The following is a 21,040-nucleotide window of genomic DNA, read 5'->3' as shown; positions in this document are numbered from 1 at the left end:
GACTATAGGGGAACAGCAGCTGACTATATATCACTAATAAGATATTTTACAAAAACAGCTTTGGATTTTAAGTTTATAAGATTCATTTATTTTACCACTATATTTCATGATGCAATTTTAAAGAGCCAAAAACTTACCAGTACTCTTAGCCACTTTCATCAAACCTCTACGGAATACCTCCTTCAGCCTCTCTTTCATGTGGAAGTTTTTTGCTCCTCCAGTTACAGAAATAAGAAGATTGGGCTTATCAAGGCCCCATATATCCATCATCAACTTTAACATATCGTTCGTCTTTGTTGTAACATCGACACGCACATACTGTAATCAAGGGGAGACAATAGCATGTAATTAATGAAAGACAGGAACATGTAATCAAGGGGAGATAATAACAGGTATTCTAGACTAATATTCAGAAAAATGATTATCAACTATTTTCTTAAAAGAAAAAGGGCCTTCTTTCATTTGAACATAAGAAAAATGTTGAAATTTTAGATATCTAGTAGATAATGAATATACTTAAATTTGTCAACACCCTTTTAATGCTTTCTACTAGCTCCAAGCTTTAATGGTTGCAATTCTTAAAATATCACATTTGTAGGAAGGGAAATAACTCTTGATGGATCTTTAATGTGAGAGTGGATTATGTTATGTTAATAAGATACATGTAAGCACATTGAAATATGTAATTTGAAATAGTTCTTCAAATGTAAAATCTATAATATTTGTCTTCCATATATCTTCTGTACAGTACATGTTGTGTTATGTATTTATTTGAAAAAATGAAAAAAAACTAATTTAACAAAAAAATAAACAAGAGGCCCATTGGGCCTTAACGGTCATCTGACTATTAAGTGACAATTCAATCTGACAATTGAATAAAGGTCAAGGTCATTTATTTGAAAAAACTTGGTAGCCATTCATCCCAGCATCCTACGGGCCCAATATCAGTACCCTGGGCCGTCTGGTTCTTGAGAAGAAGTCGTTTAAAGATTTTAGCCTTTTTGACCCCTGTGACCTTGAATGAAGGTTGAGGTCATTCATTTGAACAAACTTGGTAGCCCTTCATCCCAGCATGTCAAAGGCCCAATATCAATACCCTGGGCCTTCTGGTTCTTGAGAAGAAGTCATTTAAAGATTTTAGCCTATTTGACCCCCGAGACCTTGAATGAAGGTCAAGGTCATTTATTTGAACAAACTTGGTAGCCCTTCATCCTAGCATGCCACGGGCCTAATATCAGGTCTCTAGGCCTCTTAGTTATTCACAAGAAGTTGTTTAAAGTATTTTAGCCTATTTGACCCGTGACCTTGAATGAAGGTCAAGGTCATTTATTTGAACAAGAGGCCCATGGGCCTTAACGGTCATCTGACTATTAGTACAATACAACATAATCGTTTAAAGATTTTAGCCTATTTGACCACTGTGACCTTGATTGAAGGTCAAGGTAATTCATTTGAACAAACTTGGTAGTCCTTCATCCCAGCATGCTACATGCCCAATATCAGTACCCTGGGCCTTCTGGTTCTTAAGAAGAATTCATTTAAAGATTTTAGCCTATTTGACCCCTGTGACCTTGAATGAAGATCAAGGTCATTCATTTGGACAAACTTGGTAGCCCTTCATCCCAGCATGCCACAGGCCTAATATCAGGTCTCTAGGCCTCATAGTTATTCACAAGAATTTGTTTAAATGATTTTAGCCTATTTGAACCCTGTGACCTTGAATGAAGGTCAAGGTCATTTATTTGAACTAACTTGGTAGCCCTTCATCCCAGCATCCTACAGGCCAAATATCAGTACCCTGGGCCTTCTGGTTCTTGAGAAGAAGTCGTTTAAAAATTTTAGCCTTTTTGACCCCCGTGACCTTGAATGAAGGTTAAGGTCATTCATTTGAACAAACTTGGTAGCCCTTCATCCAAGCATGTCACAGTCCCAATATCAGTACCCTGGGCCTTCTGGTTCTTGAGAAGAAGTCGTTTAAAGATTTTAGCCTATTTGACCCTCGTGACCTTGAATGAAGGTCAAGGTCATTTATTTGAACAAACTTGGTAGCCCTTCATCCCAGCATCCGACAGGGCAAATATCAGTACCCTGGGCCTTCTGGTTCTTGAGAAGAAGTTGTTTAAAGATTTTAGCCTTTTTGACCCTCGTGACCTTGAATGAAGGTCAAGGTCATTTATTTGAACAAACTTGGTAGCCCTTCATCCCAGCATCCTACAGGGCAAATATCAGTACCCTGGGCCTTCTGGTTCTTGAGAAGAAGTTGTTTAAAGATTTTAGCCTATTTGACCCTCGTGACCTTGAATGAAGGTCAATGTAATTTATTTGAACAAACTTGGTAGCCCTTCATTCCAGCATGCCACAGGCCTAATATCAGGTCTCTAGGCCTCTTAGTTATTCACAAGAAGTTGTTTGAAGATTTTAGCCTATTTGACCCTCATGACCTTGAATGAAGGTCAAGGTCATTTATTTGAACAAACTTGGTAGCCCTTCATCCCACAGGCCTAATATCAGGTCTATAGGCCGCTTAGTTATTCACAAAAAGTTATTTGAAGGATTTTAGCCTATTTGACCCCTGTGACCTTGAATGAAGGTCAAGGTCATTTATTCGAACAAACTTGGTAGCCCTTCATCCAAGCATGTCACAGTCCCAATATGAGTACCCTGGGCCTTCTGGTTCTTGAGAAGAAGTCGTTTAAAGATTTTAGCCTATTTGACCCTCGTGACCTTGAATGAAGGTCAAGGTCATTTATTTGAACAAACTTGGTAGCCCTTCATCCCAGCATCCTACAGGGCAAATATCAGTACCCTGGGCCTTCTGGTTCTTGAGAAGAAGTTGTTTAAAGATTTTAGCCTTTTTGACCCTCGTGACCTTGAATGAAGGTCAAGGTCATTTATTTGAACAAACTTGGTAGCCCTTCATCCCAGCATCCTACAGGGCAAATATCAGTACCCTGGACCTTCTGGTTCTTGAGAAGAAGTTGTTTAAAGATTTTAGCCTTTTTGACCCTCGTGACCTTGAATGAAGGTCAAGGTCATTTATTTGAACAAACTTGGTAGCCCTTCATCCCAGCATCCTACAGGGCAAATATCAGTACCCTGGGCCTTCTGGTTCTTGAGAAGAAGTTGTTTAAAGATTTTAGCCTATTTGACCGTCGTGACCTTGAATGAAGGTCAATGTCATTTATTTGAACAAACTTCGTAGCCCTTCATTCCAGCATGCCACAGGCCTAATATCAGGTCTCTAGGCCTCTTAGTTATTCACAAGAAGTTGTTTAAAGATTTTAGCCTATTTGACCCTCGTGACCTTGAATGAAGGTCAATGTCATTTATTTGAACAAACTTGGTAGCCCTTCATCCCAGCATGCCACAGGCCTAATATCAGGTCTCTAGGCCTCTTAGTTATTCACAAGAAGTTATTTAAAGGATTTTAGTCTATTTGACCCTCGTGACCTTGAATGAAGGTCAAGGTCATTTATTCGAACAAACTTGGTAGCCCTTCATCCCAGCATCCTACAGGGCAAATATCAGTACCCTGGGCCTTCTGGTTCTTGAGAAGAAGTTGTTTAAAAATTTTAGCCTTTTTGACCCCTGTGACCTTGAATGAAGGTCAAGGTCATTCATTTGAACAAACTTGGTAGCCCTCCATCCCAGCAACCTACACGCCAAATATGAGTACCCTGGGCCTTCTGGTTCTTGAGAAGAAGTCGTTTGAATAAAAAGTTTACGCACGGCGCACGGCGCACGGCGCACGGCGGACGGCGGACGGCGGACGGCGCACGGCGCACGGCGCACGGCGACGGACGGTGCATGATGACAATAGGTCATCCTGACCCTTCGGGTCAGATGACCTAACAAACTTGGTAGCCATTCATCCCAGCATGTCACAGGCCCAATATCAATACCCTGGGCCTTCTGGTTCTTGAGAAGAAGTCATTTAAAGATTTTAGCCTATTTGACCCCCGTGACCTTGAATGTATGTCAAGGTCATTTATTTGAACAAACTTGGTAGCCCTTCATCCCAGCATGTCACAGGCCCAATATCAATACCCTGGGCCTTCTGGTTCTTGAGAAGAAGTCATTTAAAGATTTTAGCCTATTTGACCCCCGTGACCTTGAATGTATGTCAAGGTCATTTATTTGAACAAACTTGGTAGCCCTTCATTCCCGCATGTCACAGGCCCAATATCAATACCCTGGGCCTTCTGGTTCTTGAGAAGAAGTCATTTAAAGATTTAAGCCTATTTGACCCCCTTGACCTTGAATGAAGGTCAAGGTCATTCATTTGAACAAACTTGGTAGCCCTTCAACCCAGCATGCAACAGGCCTAATATCAGGTCTCTAGGTCTCTTAGTTATTCACAAGAAGTTGTTAAATCGATTTTAGCCTATTTGACCCCTGTGACCTTGAATGAAGGTCAAGGTCATTTATTTGAACAAACTTGGTAGCCCTTCATCCCAGCATTCTACAGGCCAAATATCAGTACCATGGGCCTTCTGGTTCTTGAGAAGAAGTCGTTTAAAGATTTTAGCCTTTTTGACCCCTGTGACCTTGAATGAAGGTCAAGGTCATTCATTTGAACAAACTTGGTAGCCCTCCATCCCAGCAACCTACAGGCCAAATATCAGTACCCTAGGCCTTCCGGTTATTGAGAAGAAGTTGTTTGAATAAAAAAACGGACGGCGGCCGGCGGACAGCGGATGGTGCACGACGATGGGCGGTACATGATGACAATAGGTCATCCTGACCCTTCGGGTCAGATGACCTAAAAAGATAGTGAATAAATGAAAATTGATCATAATGCCAATTAATAACACATTATTACAAAATGATATGAGGAAAGGATGTAGAAACAAGAGATCCCAGATCTATGATTTTAAAAGACATAGCAACTTTTAATTAGTCTTCCTCTAACTTTACCTTTCGTTCTGTCTGCCCATACCCGACGAACTCCACCTCTCCGAAGGTGTCTGTGGGTTGGGAAAAGGTATTGGAGTCGACGGTCCAGTTGTCGCTGGGAAAGCCATTATGAGGGTGAGTGTGAGGGTGTGAGGATATGGGGTACCCACACTGACATAACGTATCACCTGTACCAGCCGCCCTGGAAATACCATCAAAAAACTTAAATCATGATCATTTTCTGGGGATGTATAATGTAGAATAAAAAGAATAAACTCTATATTGATTTTAAATCAATGGTAAAGCAAGATGTATTGTCTTAACTTTTATTAATCGTTCTTGTTGGGCAAAATTTATCTCATCCCATTTCTTTTCCCTTTCTCTTTTTTCTCCCCTTCTACAATATCTCGTCTATAATTTGAGAACATTCTCATGCCTGTATCTTGTAAAAAAAAATCACATTGACAGTGTTGTGGACAAACTGGATTTCAGAGCTAACTGCCTTTTTTTCAATATTTGGACATGTTTAAAGATGATTTGTTACATCACTATTGACACATTTTATAGTGATGTATGACCCCATTAAACAAAACAATATGTAATAATCTATGACGTTCCAGTTGGGTTCCATATGAGTTCCATTGGGGCTCTAGATCATGGCATCTATTGTGGCATTAACAGAGACAAATAGATAATGATGCAGTTAACACGCTTCAGCTGTTAAACGGATATAGAATAGTCTGATATTCATGAATTCCCTTAAGAGTTAGATATCACTAACCCTTCACTTCATTAATAGTTTATAATCTCATGAGAGTAATACAGTAACTGGCTGAGTTTTGAATGATATATACAATTACTAGAGTATATACTGTTACCTATAAATACATGTAGATGTTTGTAATGATATACATCTATACAATTACTAGAGTGTGACCATTTCATAAATAACTGATGAAGTTTTTATTGAATTATCAGTTTCTGTGTAAAAAGCCGGACATGCCAGTTCTATCACTGATTCAGGTCATGAAGCACCCCAGTATGAAATAGCAAGGAAGAATATACGTGACCTAATAATTAATTAATGACTTTCAGGCTTTACAGATCCGAGTGTTTATACAGTAACACTTGTTTAGAATCAATAAGGTAACCTTACTTATTGCCTAAGTAAACTATATCATTCTAATTAGTGCTCCTCCTATTCATAATGTCCTAATAAAAAGTCCACATTATATAGTGCCAATCCTCATAGTATCCTGATAAAAAGTCCACATCATTTAAGAACAGTGCCCATCCCATTCATACAAACCTTCCACAGATTAGAAAGCAGTGTTCCTAACACAATTAACGTTTCTTTCCCCTAAAATGCTCCTCCTTAACAGTGAATCTCCCTAAACTTTCAAATCAAAGACTAGACGAGTCCATTATGAAATTTCAGGTGTGAGTTAACTTGGATTACCGATCTTACATACATGTATGTAAAATTATAGCTGTGTAAGAATAAATCTGAAATCTTTAAACTACATTATAGCTAACATTATTCCACATAAAACCAAAGTTCTAGGACAATACGTAATGAGGTACTAATTGCAAAAACTATGGTATAATATTTACAAAGGACTTGGTGTCAAGCAATTAACACTATCTATAAATAAACAATCACTATTGTCTATCTTAGTAGTCTATGTTTATGACTTAGTGTTATCCCTATCCTCTATATCCTCGCTGAAATTCCACCTGGTATCTGAATAATTCATGTGATAGCACATCAGACTACCCGTATAGGGAATTTCATTCTCACACACTGAGCTAACACTAGATCAAAGTGATGGCTAATATTTGCTAATTATCGATACAACAAAAATCCAGAAAATTATTACACCAATCATTGTATGTAATTAATACGTAAACAGAAAAAATTAAAAAAAAAATCAATAGATTAAATTAGGTTAAAAAATATCTAAAACCTGGGATCCAATTGGTGGGTATCTGGAGGGTGACTAGATTTCAGCGAGAATCAAGTTACTAATAATTAGGTATCAGCCTCTTAGCTAGCCAGTTTGGCTTCTGATTACATTATCACAAGCAATGAATAGCAAAGTTAGGGATCAGTAGGTTATAAAATCTTATTTTATGTTTTTAATAAGTTTAAAATTGAAAGAAATCTTTTAAGTTTAATTCAAATTTCTGATACCTTGATGACAGCTTCGTCAGTAAATTATAAACCAATAATTCAGTCCCTTTACATAATATGTAAAAACATATTCAGTAAAACATGTTTTTTTATGAATCTCATCAGACCTTAAGATTCAATTTGTTTTAGTGTATAGAAAGAAGGAAATAAAAGATTTTTTTTAATATACCATACATCAGGTCATTTTCCAAATTGTTTCAAGCACAAATATAAGAGGTAACCAACATGCACGTGAAAAATATTTTGAAGCAGAAATTACTGGAAAATATATGTTACCAACATTTACTGAAGAAAAAAATATTTTGTTGCCAGAAATAAGGTATTCTGTTGTTGGTATGGACTTATGGGTTCACAAATATTTGAAATGGCCAAATGTACTGACCAGTAGATTACACCATACAGCCTATCACTGATGTCTATTCCATATAATATACCCTCAAAAATATATACATCAATTAACAAATTGTTGTTGTGTTTTTTGTTTTTTTGTGTGTTGGTTTTTTTCTTTCAAAAAAATAACACCAACCACTTGAGTTCATATACAAAGCATCAGGATGATGTAAGATCATTAAAGTGAATAGTCGGGCAAAGAAAACCAGTCTAAATGCGTTCATTGGCCTTCCAAAAGTTCTCACATATTAATACGACGGTCAAGTTCTGCTTAGTTTCGAATTCCCAGTTCTGACCATTTAAGTAAAGAAAAGTTGAAAGCATTGAAAGCGAGGCTGTGTGGAAATGTACCACGGACATAGTGAGCCGGGAGGACATTTTAGAATTTCCATACTTTAAATTAATTTCTTCGTACGCGGACAGATTTTGACGAGAGATTTTATTTTTCCATTTCATAAGAAATTATACTGGATACATTCACACCATTTTTACCGACTTTAGCCATCCTTGCCCGACTGTTCACTTTAAATTCAGTACCTCTGTATAAATATTATAGGACAGCACACGTCTTACACAAGTGTTCGGTGAGAAACACAAACCATGAAACATGATATTTGGCAAATAATTTCAATTTTGGCAGGTTCAGTACTGAATCATTATGAACCTGTAAATACGAAGAAATTTCTTTGGAAATAAGTTACTGTGTATGTAAGTATTTGAAATATTAACAAAATCATAATGCTTATTATATACATTTTAAACCTAAGAAGATATATGTCTCCTGTATTCAATGAGAACCAGAGTTTCATCAATATCCTTATTCCTTTAATCTAAGGAATCCCTTAACTTAAAATTCTCCATAGGAAAGCATTACATAAGTTAAAGAAAGTTCCTTAGCTTACCTAAGATTTTTCATTAACTGCTGTAATGCTCTCAATACAGAGAGAGAGTTTAAAGTTAAAGAATGTTTATGAAACTCACGGCCCATATTCCTAGTACATGCATCATTTAAAATTTTGATTCTAGCTGACAAAGAATTTAAGCCTTGAAATCTGAAATTAAGCCTTAATTTCCTACCAATCAAACTATCATAGTTTACAGTCTCAGAGTTGTTAGCAAAACTTAACAGTGAAATAATTAAAATCGTTAACAATACAAAAAAAAAATCACACAGTGATGTCATGTGGTCAATTTCTGGGTATATAAATATGAGATTACTATTTGTTTGCAATGTTCAGGGTTTCTCACCAAGTGAACAACCAGTGTAAGAAAATGTCTGCATACGAAATAAAAAAAGCCATACATGTAAGTTATTCAAGAAATTTTGAAACACACAAAAAGACAGAAAATGTCAAAGAGGATAACTGTATCTTGATCAGCTCCTTTAGATTAAATGCTGCAAAATGATCTGCTTCTAGCCTATCGTAGTGCATGTGATATAAATACCATGTTGGGATTAGAAACCATTATAATGAAAGCTCTCTTCTATGAAATTTTTTTTTTAGAAACTTATTGTCGACATTTTATAGAAAAACCAAACTCATGTAATACACCATTTTGTTCTTTCATTTTCTTTCTGATTACATGTCATTGTCCAATATTTTACTTCAATACAATATACACAGTTTCCATCGTATAAATATTATACCGATTCAAAGTCGCCATAACCACAAGATAATTATAGGAAAGCGGGGCTTGTTTTTTTGCAATACATTGTAATTCAGGCTGAATATAAAGGCTGCCCCATATGGCTGTGCATTCCCAATAGCAAAGCTTATATTTTTTTCTTTTAAATTCAAGTATTACCAGTAGATTTTGCAAAATCAAGTAATTTGAAAATTATCAGATAATTTGAAATTACAAAATTTATTTGTGCATGTGTTTTTACATCAGAAAAGGGCATAAACTACACTGGAAATGAAGAATTTTATTCATCAATAATTTAAATTCACATTTCATTATTTTTTCCCATAAAATATTGTTACACATTTTTGCAAATTCAAAAGCCATGCACAATCCAAACTTCCACAAAGTAATTGAAAAGGCCCTGAAATATAAATATAATCTATTAATACCTGGTAAATATATGGGATAAAAAGCACTAATGTCTGCAATAAATGGTTTATCTATTTTTTTAATATAAATAAAGCTATAAAGAGTACCCTAGCTGATCTATAGTATAAAGCTCTCCTTGTAGACTAGGGGTGGCAGGTACAATCAGACTATACTGGCCCATACATGTTGACCTCAGAAACAAATTACAGGTGAGAAACACTTTATACAGGTACACAATACATATCAGTCAACCAAAAGATTGACAATATGTTCAAAATAATACCTTGTGAAGCAGGTGTTGAAGTCTGTGAGGTCACCGATTACTAATCTTTTAAACCAGAATAATGAATCGGTGAAGTAAAATTAATCCACCTAAGTTACTTTGTATTAAAAACAAAGTCCTGACGGTCAACAGATGGGGCCACATAGGTATGACCATATCACAAACCCAACTACTAACCAGTCACTAATTAACAAATATACGTAATTACTACAGTAATTATTCTACTGTCAATCTCTCACTAATTACAAAGATTTTATACAAGGCCAAGTACTGAACAGAGAATTTATCTAAACATGTTTTTCATTGGCTTAAAAATTTACTTTATCAGTCCATAAAGAAAAAATTAGTGTCACTATTTGTAATGTTGCTTCTGACTGGCTGTGATAACAATGTAATGATCGATTTCTTAGAGAGAGAAAAAAAGAGTCCTAAAATGAATTCAAAATTTTGAAGAGATTGACTATAGTAAACTGAATTATAAGGATTAATTTGAATAGAACTTTTATGTTATGGAGATGTAACCAAAAAAATCCTGAGTGCATACTCTCATCATAAAGTGGTTTATTTAGAGTACACTCAGATTTTTCGTGTCACATGTATAACTGCATAACATTAACAAGAGGCCCAGAGGGCCTGTATCGCTCACCTGGTTGGTAATGCCAAGTAATGTTCTGAATACAAGTTCATTGTTTATTTTCTGAAGGAATTTGAATATTAACCTCTAATTCCCCTATTGGGCCCCACTTTTTCTGCTCCAGGGGGTCAAAGCCAAAATTTATACGAATTCTGTTAACCCCAAGGATGTTTCTGGCCAAATTTGGGTGGTACAATCCATGCAGAACTCTAGGACAAGTAGCGATTTATAGGATTTACCTCTATTTCCCTTATCGGGCCCCGCCCCTCCTGCCCCCCGGGGGTCAGAGCCAAAATTTATACAAGTTCTGGTCCCCTTCCCCCAAGGATGTTTCTGGCCAAATTTGGTTACAATCCATGCAGAACTCTAGGACAAGTAGCGATTTATAGAATTTACCTCTATTTCCCCCATTGGGCCCCGCCCCTCCTGCCCCCCGGGGGTCAGAGCCAAAATTTATACAAGTTCTGGTCCCCTTCCCCCAAGGATGTTTCTGGCCAAATTTGGTTACAATCCATGCAGAACTCTAGGACAAGTAGCGATTTATAGAATTTACCTCTATTTCCCCTATTGGGCCCCGCCCCTCCTGCCCCCTTGGGGTCAGAGCCAAAATTTATACAAGTTCTGTTCCCCTTCCCCCAAGGATGTTTCTGGCCAAATTTGGTTACAATCCATGCAGAACTCTAGGACAAGTAGCGATTTATAGGATTTACCTCTATTTCCCCTGTTGGGCCCCGCCCCTCCTGCCCCCGGGGGGTCAGAGCCAAAATTTATACAAGTTCTGTTCCCCTTCCCCCAAGGATGTTTCTGGCCAAATGTGGTTACAATCCATGCAGAACTCTAGGACAAGTAGCGATTTATAGGATTTACCTCTATTTCCCTATTGGGCCCCGCCCCTCCTGTCCCCTTGGGGTCAGAGCCAAAATTTATACAAGTTCTGTTCCCCTTCCCCCAAGGATGTTTCTGGCCAAATTTGGTTACTATCCATGCAGAACTCTAGGACAAGTAGCAATTTATAGGATTTACCTCCATTTCCCCTATTGGGCCCCGCCCCTCCTGCCCCCTTGGGGTCAGAGCCAAAATTTATACAAGTTCTGTTCCCCTTCCCCCAAGGATGTTTCTGGCCAAATTTGGTTACAATCCATGCAGAACTCTAGGACAAGTAGCGATTTATAGGATTTAACTTTATTTCCCCTATTGGGCCCCACCCCTCCTGCCCCCGGGGGGTCAGAGCCAAAAGTTATACAAGTTCTGTTCCCCTTCCCCCAAGGATGTTTGTGGCCAAATTTGGTTACAATCCATGCAGAACTCTAGGACAAGTAGCGATTTATAGGATTTACCTCTATTTCCCCTATTGGGCCCCGCCCCTCCTGCTCCCTTGGGGTCAGAGCCAAAATTTATACAAGTTCTGTTCCCCTTCCCCCAAGGATGTTTCTGGCCAAATTTGGTTACAATCCATGCAGAACTCTAGGACAAGTAGCGATTTATAGAATTTACCTCTATTTCCCCTATTTGGCCCCGCCCCTCCTGCCCCTGGGGGGTCAGAGCCAAAGTTTATACAAGTTCTGTTCCCCTTCCCCCAAAGATGTTTGTGGCCAAATTTGGTTACAATCCATCCAGAACTCTATGACTAGTAGCAATTTAAAGGAAATGTTGACGGACGGACGGACGACGGACGGACGGACGGACGGACGGACGACGGACGACGGACGACGGACGCCGCGCCATGACATAAGCTCACCAGCCCTTCGGGCCAGGTGAGCTAAAAATCTATTCAAGTTATATCCTTATGTAGCTAAATATTTAACCATTATAATTATTTAAGACCATTCAGTCAAATCAAACATAAAAAAATCATCTTTTTTAACAGTTGTTAGCAATAACTGCTCTAATTATAATTGAATATATATGTTGTAAGCATATTATTATATGATTTATATCACCTAATCAGAATTAAGATACAATTGCTATAACAATCATCTTTTGAATTACTTGACTGAATTCTCCATACCAACATTACTTTCTTATCAAAGGTCAACTGAAATGTGCACAGAATTTCTGCATGGGAATGACCATTTTATCATCGTAGGACTCATTGGGTTTGGTAATAGAGACACAAAGGACTGGACATGTGACCTTGTATATTTGATAAGATATAGACCTTTATCACTCAATAACTGGTTAGTATTTTGGCTTAGTGCTCAAGTATTAAAGCTTGGAAGTCAATTTAAGAAAAGGTCCACAGTGTTGCCTTACCCAGCGTCGATCTGTGCTCTGGTGTATTCTGTACGAAGGGGAGGTAATCTGAAGGGGCAGGTCAATATATATCATACATTAACCTAAACTTTACACCTGGTCAACATGCATATATCATATATTATCCACAATCTTAGGCCTGCATGATCAACATATGCATATATTATCCTCATGCAATCTTTGGCATTGTCAATACATATCTTTATGTATTAACCTCTATATTAAACCTGGTTAACATATATATCATACATTAACCTCAATCTTAGGCTAGGTCAACATTTACCAGTACATATATCTACATGAATTAACCTTCAACATTAAACTTGGTTAACATATATATCATACATTAACCTCAATCTTAGGCTATAGGTCAATATTTACGGTATATATATATCTACATGTATCAACCTCAACCTCAATTCTGGTTAACATATATATCATACATTTAACCTCAATCTTAGGCTAGGTTAACAAATATCATACATTATCCACAATCTTATAGACCCAATTAATGCACATTTTGACTTCATAGCTTAATCAATTAATAAAACAATCACATGTGAAGGAGTAGTGATATCGTAGCTATAAATAGGATCAGGTACAAAGCATAGCTATTGTACAGGTAACCACAAGGTGATCAAGGATTGGTTGAAAAGAAACCAGGGTTATCATACCTAACTTACAGGTAACCCCACAAGGTGATCAAGAATTGGTTGAAGAAACCAGGGTTATCATACCTAACTTACAGGTAACCCCACATGGTGATCAAGAATTAGTTGAAGAAACCAGGGTTATCATACCTATCTTACAGGTAACCATACAAGGTGATCAAGGATTGGTTGAAAAGAAACCAGGGTTATCATACCTATCTTACAGGTAACCCCACAAGGTGATCAAGGATTGGTTGAAAAGAAACCAGGGTTATCATACCTATCTTACAGGTAACCATACAAGGTGGTCAAGGATTGGTTGAAAAGAAACCAGGGTTATCATACCTATCTTACAGGTAACCATACAAGGTGATCAAAGATTGGTTGAAAAGAAAACAGAGTTATCATACCTATCTTACAGGTAACCCCACAAGGTGATCAAGGATTGGTTGAAAAGAAACCAGGGTTATCATACCTATCTTACAGGTAACCCCACAAGGTGATCAAGGATTGGTTGAAAAGAAACCAGGGTTATCATACCTAACTTACAGGTAACCCCACATGGTGATCAAGAATTAGTTGAAGAAACCAGGGTTATCATACCTATCTTACAGGTAACCATACAAGGTGATCAAGGATTGGTTGAAAAGAAACCAGGGTTATCATACCTATCTTACAGGTAACCATACAAGGTGATCAAGGATTGGTTGAAAAGAAACCAGGGTTATCATACCTATCTTACAAGGTAACCATACAAGGTGATCAAGGATTGGTTGAAAAGAAACCAGGGTTATCATACCTATCTTACAGGTAACCCCACAAGGTGATCAAGGATTGGTTGAAAAGAAACCAGGGTTATCATACCTATCTTACAGGTAACCATACAAGGTGATCAAGGATTGGTTGAAAAGAAACCAGGGTTATCATACCTATCTTACAGGTAACCATACAAGGTGATCAAGGATTGGTTGAAAAGAAACCAGGGTTATCATACCTATCTTACAGGTAACCCCACAAGGTGATCAAGGATTGGTTGAAAAGAAACCAGGGTTATCATACCTATCTTACAGGTAACCCCACAAGGTGATCAAGGATTGGTTGAAAAGAAACCAGGGTTATCATACCTATCTTACAGGTAACCCCACAAGGTGATCAAGGATTGGTTGAAAAGAAACCAGGGTTATCATACCTATCTTACAGGTAACCCCACAAGGTGATCAAGGATTGGTTGAAAAAACAGGTTCACACCGAACACAGGTGATCAAGGATTGGTTGAAAAGAAACCAGGGTTATCATACCTATCTTACAGGTAACCCCACAAGGTGATCAAGGATTGGTTGAAAAGAAACCAGGGTTATCATACCTATCTTACATGTAACCCCAAAAGGTGGTCAAGGATTGGTTGAAAAGAAAACAGGGTTATCATACCTATCTTACAGGTAACCCCACATGGTGATCAAGAATTAGTTGAAGAAACCAGGGTTATCATACCTATCTTACAGGTAACCATACAAGGTGATCAAGGATTGGTTGAAAAGAAACCAGGGTTATCATACCTATCTTACAGGTAACCCCACAAGGTGATCAAGGATTGGTTGAAAAGAAAACAGGGTTATCATACCTATCTTACAGGTAACCCCACAAGGTGATCAAGGATTGGTTGAAAAGAAACCAGGGTTATCATACCTATCTTACAGGTAACCCCACAAGGTGATCAAGGATTGGTTGAAAAGAAACCAGGGTTATCATACCTATCTTACATGTAACCCCAAAAGGTGGTCAAGGATTGGTTGAAAAGAAAACAGGGTTATCATACCTATCTTACAGGTAACCCCACATGGTGATCAAGAATTAGTTGAAGAAACCAGGGTTATCATACCTATCTTACAGGTAACCATACAAGGTGATCAAGGATTGGTTGAAAAGAAACCAGGGTTATCATACCTATCTTACAGGTAACCCCACAAGGTGATCAAGGATTGGTTGAAAAGAAACCAGGGTTATCATACCTATCTTACAAGGTAACCCAAAAACCAAAGGTGGTCAAAGATTGGTTGAAAAGAAACCAGGGTTATCATACCTATCTTACAGGTAACCCCACAAGGTGATCAAGGATTGGTTGAAAAGAAAACAGGGTTATCATACCTATCTTACAGGTAATCATAAAAGGTGATCAAGGATTGGTTGAAAAGAAACCAGGGGTAATCATACAAGGTGATCAAGGATTGGTTGAAAAGAAACGGTTATCATACCTATCTTAGAAGTAATCATACAAGGTGATCAAGGATTGGTTGAAAAGAAACCAGGGTTATCATACCTATCTTACAGGTAACCATACAAGGTGATCAAGGATTGGTTGAAAAGAAACCAGGGTTATCATACCTATCTTACAGGTAACCCCACAAGGTGATCAAAGATTGGTTGAAAAGAAAACAGGGTTATCATACCTATCTTACAGGTAACCCCCAAGGTGATCAAGGTGATCAAGGATCAAGATTGGTTGAAAAGAAACCAGGGTTATCATACCTATCTTACAGGTAACCCCACAAGGTGATCAAAGATTGGTTGAAAAGAAAACAGAGTTATCATACCTATCTCACAGGTAATCATACAAGGTGATCAAGGATTGGTTGAAAAGAAACCAGGGTTATCATACCTATCTCACAGGTAATCATACAAGGTGATCAAGGATTGGTTGAAAAGAAGCCAGGGTTATCATACCTATCTTACAGGTAACCCCACAAGGTTTATGAACTAACAGATGACCAAGGATTGGTTGCACAGGAAACCAATATAAGGACCCTGACAGTTGCATATGGAAACCACAGTAATGTTTTCATAAATGTATATATAATGTTCAACCAGGGAACCAAATAAAAGCAATTAAACCAGGGGTAGGTGTAATCCCCTAGACATGTGAATATTTTTGGCAATAAAATCAGTTCACCAAGGATGGGGGGAATTTCAAATCTATAAATTCAAACTCGGCATATATTGACTGGGATTTGGTGATATTTGATTTTTACCTTCTCCGCCTCCTTGCACTAAATGGACTGGTGATATTTAGATATAAATCATTAGCAGGTGCATGAGTGCAGTTCCGAGTCAATTGATGTTCAGAAAATTTGAGAGAATTAATATGTACCAAAAAAACATTAAAATTACATATTTGGTTTGAATGAATTCTTCCTTCTATCATTATAGATCATAACTATAATGAATGTTGATGTTCTTATACCTTGACATTGATTTAATTTCAATGACTTTTTACATAATTGCTGTCAAAATTTGAAGATTGCTTTAAAAAATTTTATGAGAAAATGAAAACTTCTGCCAAATTTTTATACAATAGTGAGAGCACTCTGTTGAGTGTCTTTCTGAGGACATTGCTTGTAAACAATGATTACTGGTTTTTGTCAAACATTTTCTTGCATATAATAAATAATATCTATTCTCTATATTGTTTGGTGCTATTACTTACTGGTCTGTTTTGGGAGGTTTTTCCACGAAGAGTCGACATTGCCGCTTCCTGATTTTGCTTTTTATCCATTTTACGTCTCTACTAATGACATTCTGCAAATAATTGTAATTTTATTATTTCGTCATTCAAATTGAAAAAAAAAATCAAAAACATAATTGGAAAGTATTTAAAACATAACTATCGAAAATATGTAATATCTTGGGGCCTGGTCCCAGGATTATGAAATAATCTTACACTTATTAAGTTTTTGTTTAGCCAATCAAAAATTATTTAACATTTTCTGTGATTTTCAAGGTCAAAATGTTTGACGCTTTATACCTAACACTATTTTGTGATTTTGGGTCTGGATTGACAAGAACCAATATATGCTTACCTGAGAAGGCACAGCACCGACATTTCCAGCAGATTTGTTGTATTGAAGGCTTTCCCTAGAATTGTTGGGATTGTCATTAGGTCCATCACCATCCTTCATCTCAATGTCCTGACCGGGACCTACACGGGCCATAGCCAGTCTGTTAATCAGTCATTCATCGTATATCATCCAGTATTTCACACCTCTTCACACCATTTGAGGATCACCTAAAATAATACACAATATCTGTTAAGTGCAGTCTGAGGACTTGGAGAAACTTTCAATTATGACAAAAAGTTCTTGCCTACAAAAGAATTCATAACCATTAAGTGAGAAGTCCATGAGCTCCTAGAAAACTTTTTGCTAAACCCAGTGATATCAAAGATATGCATGTGTATAGATATCGTCTGGTGACGTTTATCAGTTTTACCAGGGATCAAATGGATAGATATACTTCGATCACAAAAAGAGAACATAGCTACAATCAGTCAATAAAAGGGCTTAATCAATACGTCTAAATAAACTGTACTGTTCACTATGATGGGAAAATCTTCTCCTCTGATGGCCTAAACTATCATAATAAATATCAATCACATGTTTACAATCAAATCGCCCTGCAACAAAAGTAATGAGCTTGTGCTCAGCCTTTTCCTTTTCATAGTTCCTATGATATTAGAGTTCGGTAAAATTAAAACATTAAATCTAAACTCCTTTATATTTTTGAAAAATAAAACAATGTTATTAAAGCTACTCTATATCAATTTAATGTGCAAAATCATGGGACAAAATATTACATCATGAAAATATAAGCTTAAAAATAATGCACTATTGGCTAAAGTTCTCCTTCTCCCGATGATTTTCTTATCAAATTTGGTTAAAATCCATTGAGAATTTTAACTAGCAAATTCAAAGTTAAATCAATAACTTGTATTTCCCACTTGGGCCCCAAGCCTTTCCTGTCCCAATGCTATCCTACTGTTACAGACATTTACACCGATCTCTGATGATGGCAGGTAGAATACCAACAGATGGCAAAAGGTTGCAATTACACAAAGCTACACTATAGCAAACTAAGTTTTTATTCATTCTTGAATGAGTTAAGATAATGATCTTTTCTTATTTCAGTATCACATCACATTGATGATAATGATATTAAAAAATTCTTGTAAACTCACCCTCATGCCAGGGGGAGTAACTCAGGATCAGATTCACCATTAAATATTTTTCTTGCTGATCAAAGCAGGTTTTTTTTCTTTTTGATTAATTAAAATGTGTTGCAAGTGAGGAAAAGTTATAGTGACGTCATGTGTAAAGGAAGGCAATTTGACTGTGCTAAGGATGATACTAGACTGAGGTTCAAACCCGGACCTCCAAACACTATACATCAGCCGGGTGCTTTACTAAATTGAACTACAAAGTTGTACCTATAGTCAATGATAACAAATTATAGAAGTCCAGTGCTGCTACAAATCCATTTAAAGTTATATTACATGCTAACTTCCCTGTAACAATATGTCACTTAAACATAGACCATACAACTTTAAAAAACATAATGATTGACAGCGTTTTAAAAGACATGTTAAGAGACAGTTTTCAGACGCTACACCAGTCACATAATATAAGTTTTAGAACAGGTGGCATAAAAAGTTCTACACATCCCTTTCTGTCCTAAACAGAATAATTATTACCCTACCAAATACAATGCATTCCTGTACAGAATCAAATCATCCAGTCAGTGAGCTATTGGTATAGGACTTCCTAGCAGAAATGTACATGTTCTGTCAACGAGACTTAATTAGCACCCATTAAAGTGAACAGTCGGGCAAGGATGGCTAAAGTTGGTAAAAATGGTGTGAATGTATCCAGTATTATTTCTTATGAAATAGAAAAATAAAATCTCTCGTCAAAATCTGTCTGCGTACGAAAAAATTAATTTAAAGTATGGGAATTCTAAAACGTCCTCCCGGCTCACTAACGTCTGTGGTTACATTTCCACGCAGCCTCGCTTTCAATGCTTTCAACTTTTCTTTACTTTAATGGTCAGAACTGGGAAACTAAGCAGAACTTGACCGTCCTATTAATATGTGAGAACTTTTGGAAGGCCAATGAACGCATTTAGACTGGTTTTCTTTGCCCGACTATTCACTTTAAATGTGTCTTCAATCCGTAATGTGACGTACATCATTATTTTCTAAATAAGTAATCTCACTGAGTTGTAAGCAATGTGATCTCTGTAACGACTATTGAAATACCAAATTATTTATACATGCTGCCTCTACAAATAGTGGATAAGATTAACCAATTCACCCCTTGAATTTCATAATGGAATGTTCCAGTCCTTGAATAAGAAAAGTCCAAAGGTGACTTCAGGAGTGAAGAAATTAAGAATTTTCATAGTACATTATCTATATGTACACCTACAACTTGTATACCTTAGTCATGATTATATCAGCAATACAACTTTATAGTAATAAAACACCTCAGAACTGTAATACTACAGTATACATGTGTATGAAGTTTTTTTTGCATAGCAATCTAGAATAGATTACATAAAGTTAAAAACTTTAAATCAAAATCATGCACTTATTTATGCCACTAAATACATCTTTATCAATTAGGTCTCAATCTAAAAATTTAATCAAAATCCCACTAAATTCTGTTCAATAATTTTGAGATTGACAAAAACTTGTTTGTTATATTGTATGCAACCATTGAAAATTGGAACAAGAAACCTGAAAAAGGAATTTCACCAAAATGAAATTTTACTCTTAATACAACATTTATCAACGTGCAAAATGTATATATATTTTGTATTTGACAAAAACTTTTGAACTGTAGATGATCACCAGTACAAATAAATACTAGTAATATAACATATCAAGACAGTGATTTAATACAGCATACAATTATACATGTTAGCCTATAACAGAATCAGCAGACCTGAGATTTTACAATTGGCAATATCCCAAATTAAATTACTTATATCAAAGAAACACAATTTAACAAAGCATGAAAATTATATTGACTCATGCTCTATCCGGGCCTTGAACTCACGATCTACGACACCCAATCGCCCAGCCAAACATACCTGCGCCTTCTACCACTGTGCCACATCTAGGGCACGAGTAAATAAATTGTCATGTTTTGATTAAATTGCATATATACATGTAACTTTATAAAGGTATGTATCAAATGCTTTGAGTAAGAAACAAAACAAATCCATTACTACTGAAACTTGATTCTTGATCTTCTTAACATCACATATGTGATCATACATCCAAGAACAGGACTACAATCCTACAAACATGTGATCATACTCCCAAGAACAGGACTAGAATTCTACAGACATGTGATCATACGCTCCAGAACAGGACTACAATTCTACAAACACGTGATCATACACCCCAGAACAGGACTACAACTCTACAGACAAGTGATCATACATCCCAGAACAGGACTTCAATTCTACAGACATGTGATCATACGCCCAAGTACAGGACTACAATTCTATAGACATGTACATGTGATCATACACTCAAGAACAGGACTACAATTCTACAGACATATGATCATACACTCCAGAACAGGACTACAATTCTACAGACATGTGATCATACACCCCAGAACAGGACTTCAATTCTACAGACATGTGATCATACGCCCAAGAACAGGACTACAATTCTACAGACATGTGATCATACACTCCAGAACAGAACTACAATTCTACAGACATGTGATCATACGCCCAAGAACATGCAGGACTACAATTCTACAGACATGTGATCATACATTCCAGAACAGGACTACAATTCAAAGACATATGCATGTGATCATGCGCTCCAGAACAGGGCT

The 21,040-nt window shown here is 36.8% G+C and overlaps 1 protein-coding gene across 4 annotated transcripts in view; it reads right to left on the bottom strand.

Annotated features, from left to right (window-relative positions):
• The window catches only part of LOC138321271 (transient receptor potential cation channel subfamily M member-like 2), a 62,804-nt gene that overhangs the window by 37,152 nt on the left and 4,612 nt on the right, over positions 1–21,040 (bottom strand). For 3 of the 4 annotated variants that reach the window (XM_069264827.1, XM_069264826.1, XM_069264828.1), the window contains exons 2-6: positions 17,210–17,415; positions 16,837–16,928; positions 12,706–12,753; positions 4,918–5,098; positions 138–318 (exon numbers count right to left, since the gene is read on the bottom strand). In XM_069264827.1, coding sequence (XP_069120928.1) covers positions 138–318; positions 4,918–5,098; positions 12,706–12,753; positions 16,837–16,928; positions 17,210–17,341 — 634 coding nt within the window. In that variant the 5' untranslated portion in view covers positions 17,342–17,415. The remainder of the gene's footprint in view (positions 1–137; positions 319–4,917; positions 5,099–12,705; positions 12,754–16,836; positions 16,929–17,209; positions 17,416–21,040) is intronic. The other variant, XM_069264830.1, reaches the window with a different exon arrangement.

The sequence above is a fragment of the Argopecten irradians genome, chromosome 4 (genome assembly GCF_041381155.1).
Source record: "Argopecten irradians isolate NY chromosome 4, Ai_NY, whole genome shotgun sequence".
In the NCBI taxonomy this organism is placed as follows: Eukaryota; Metazoa; Mollusca; class Bivalvia; order Pectinida; family Pectinidae; genus Argopecten; species Argopecten irradians.
Note: the sequence above shows the minus strand (reverse complement) of the source record. Positions and strands in the feature narration are given on the sequence as shown.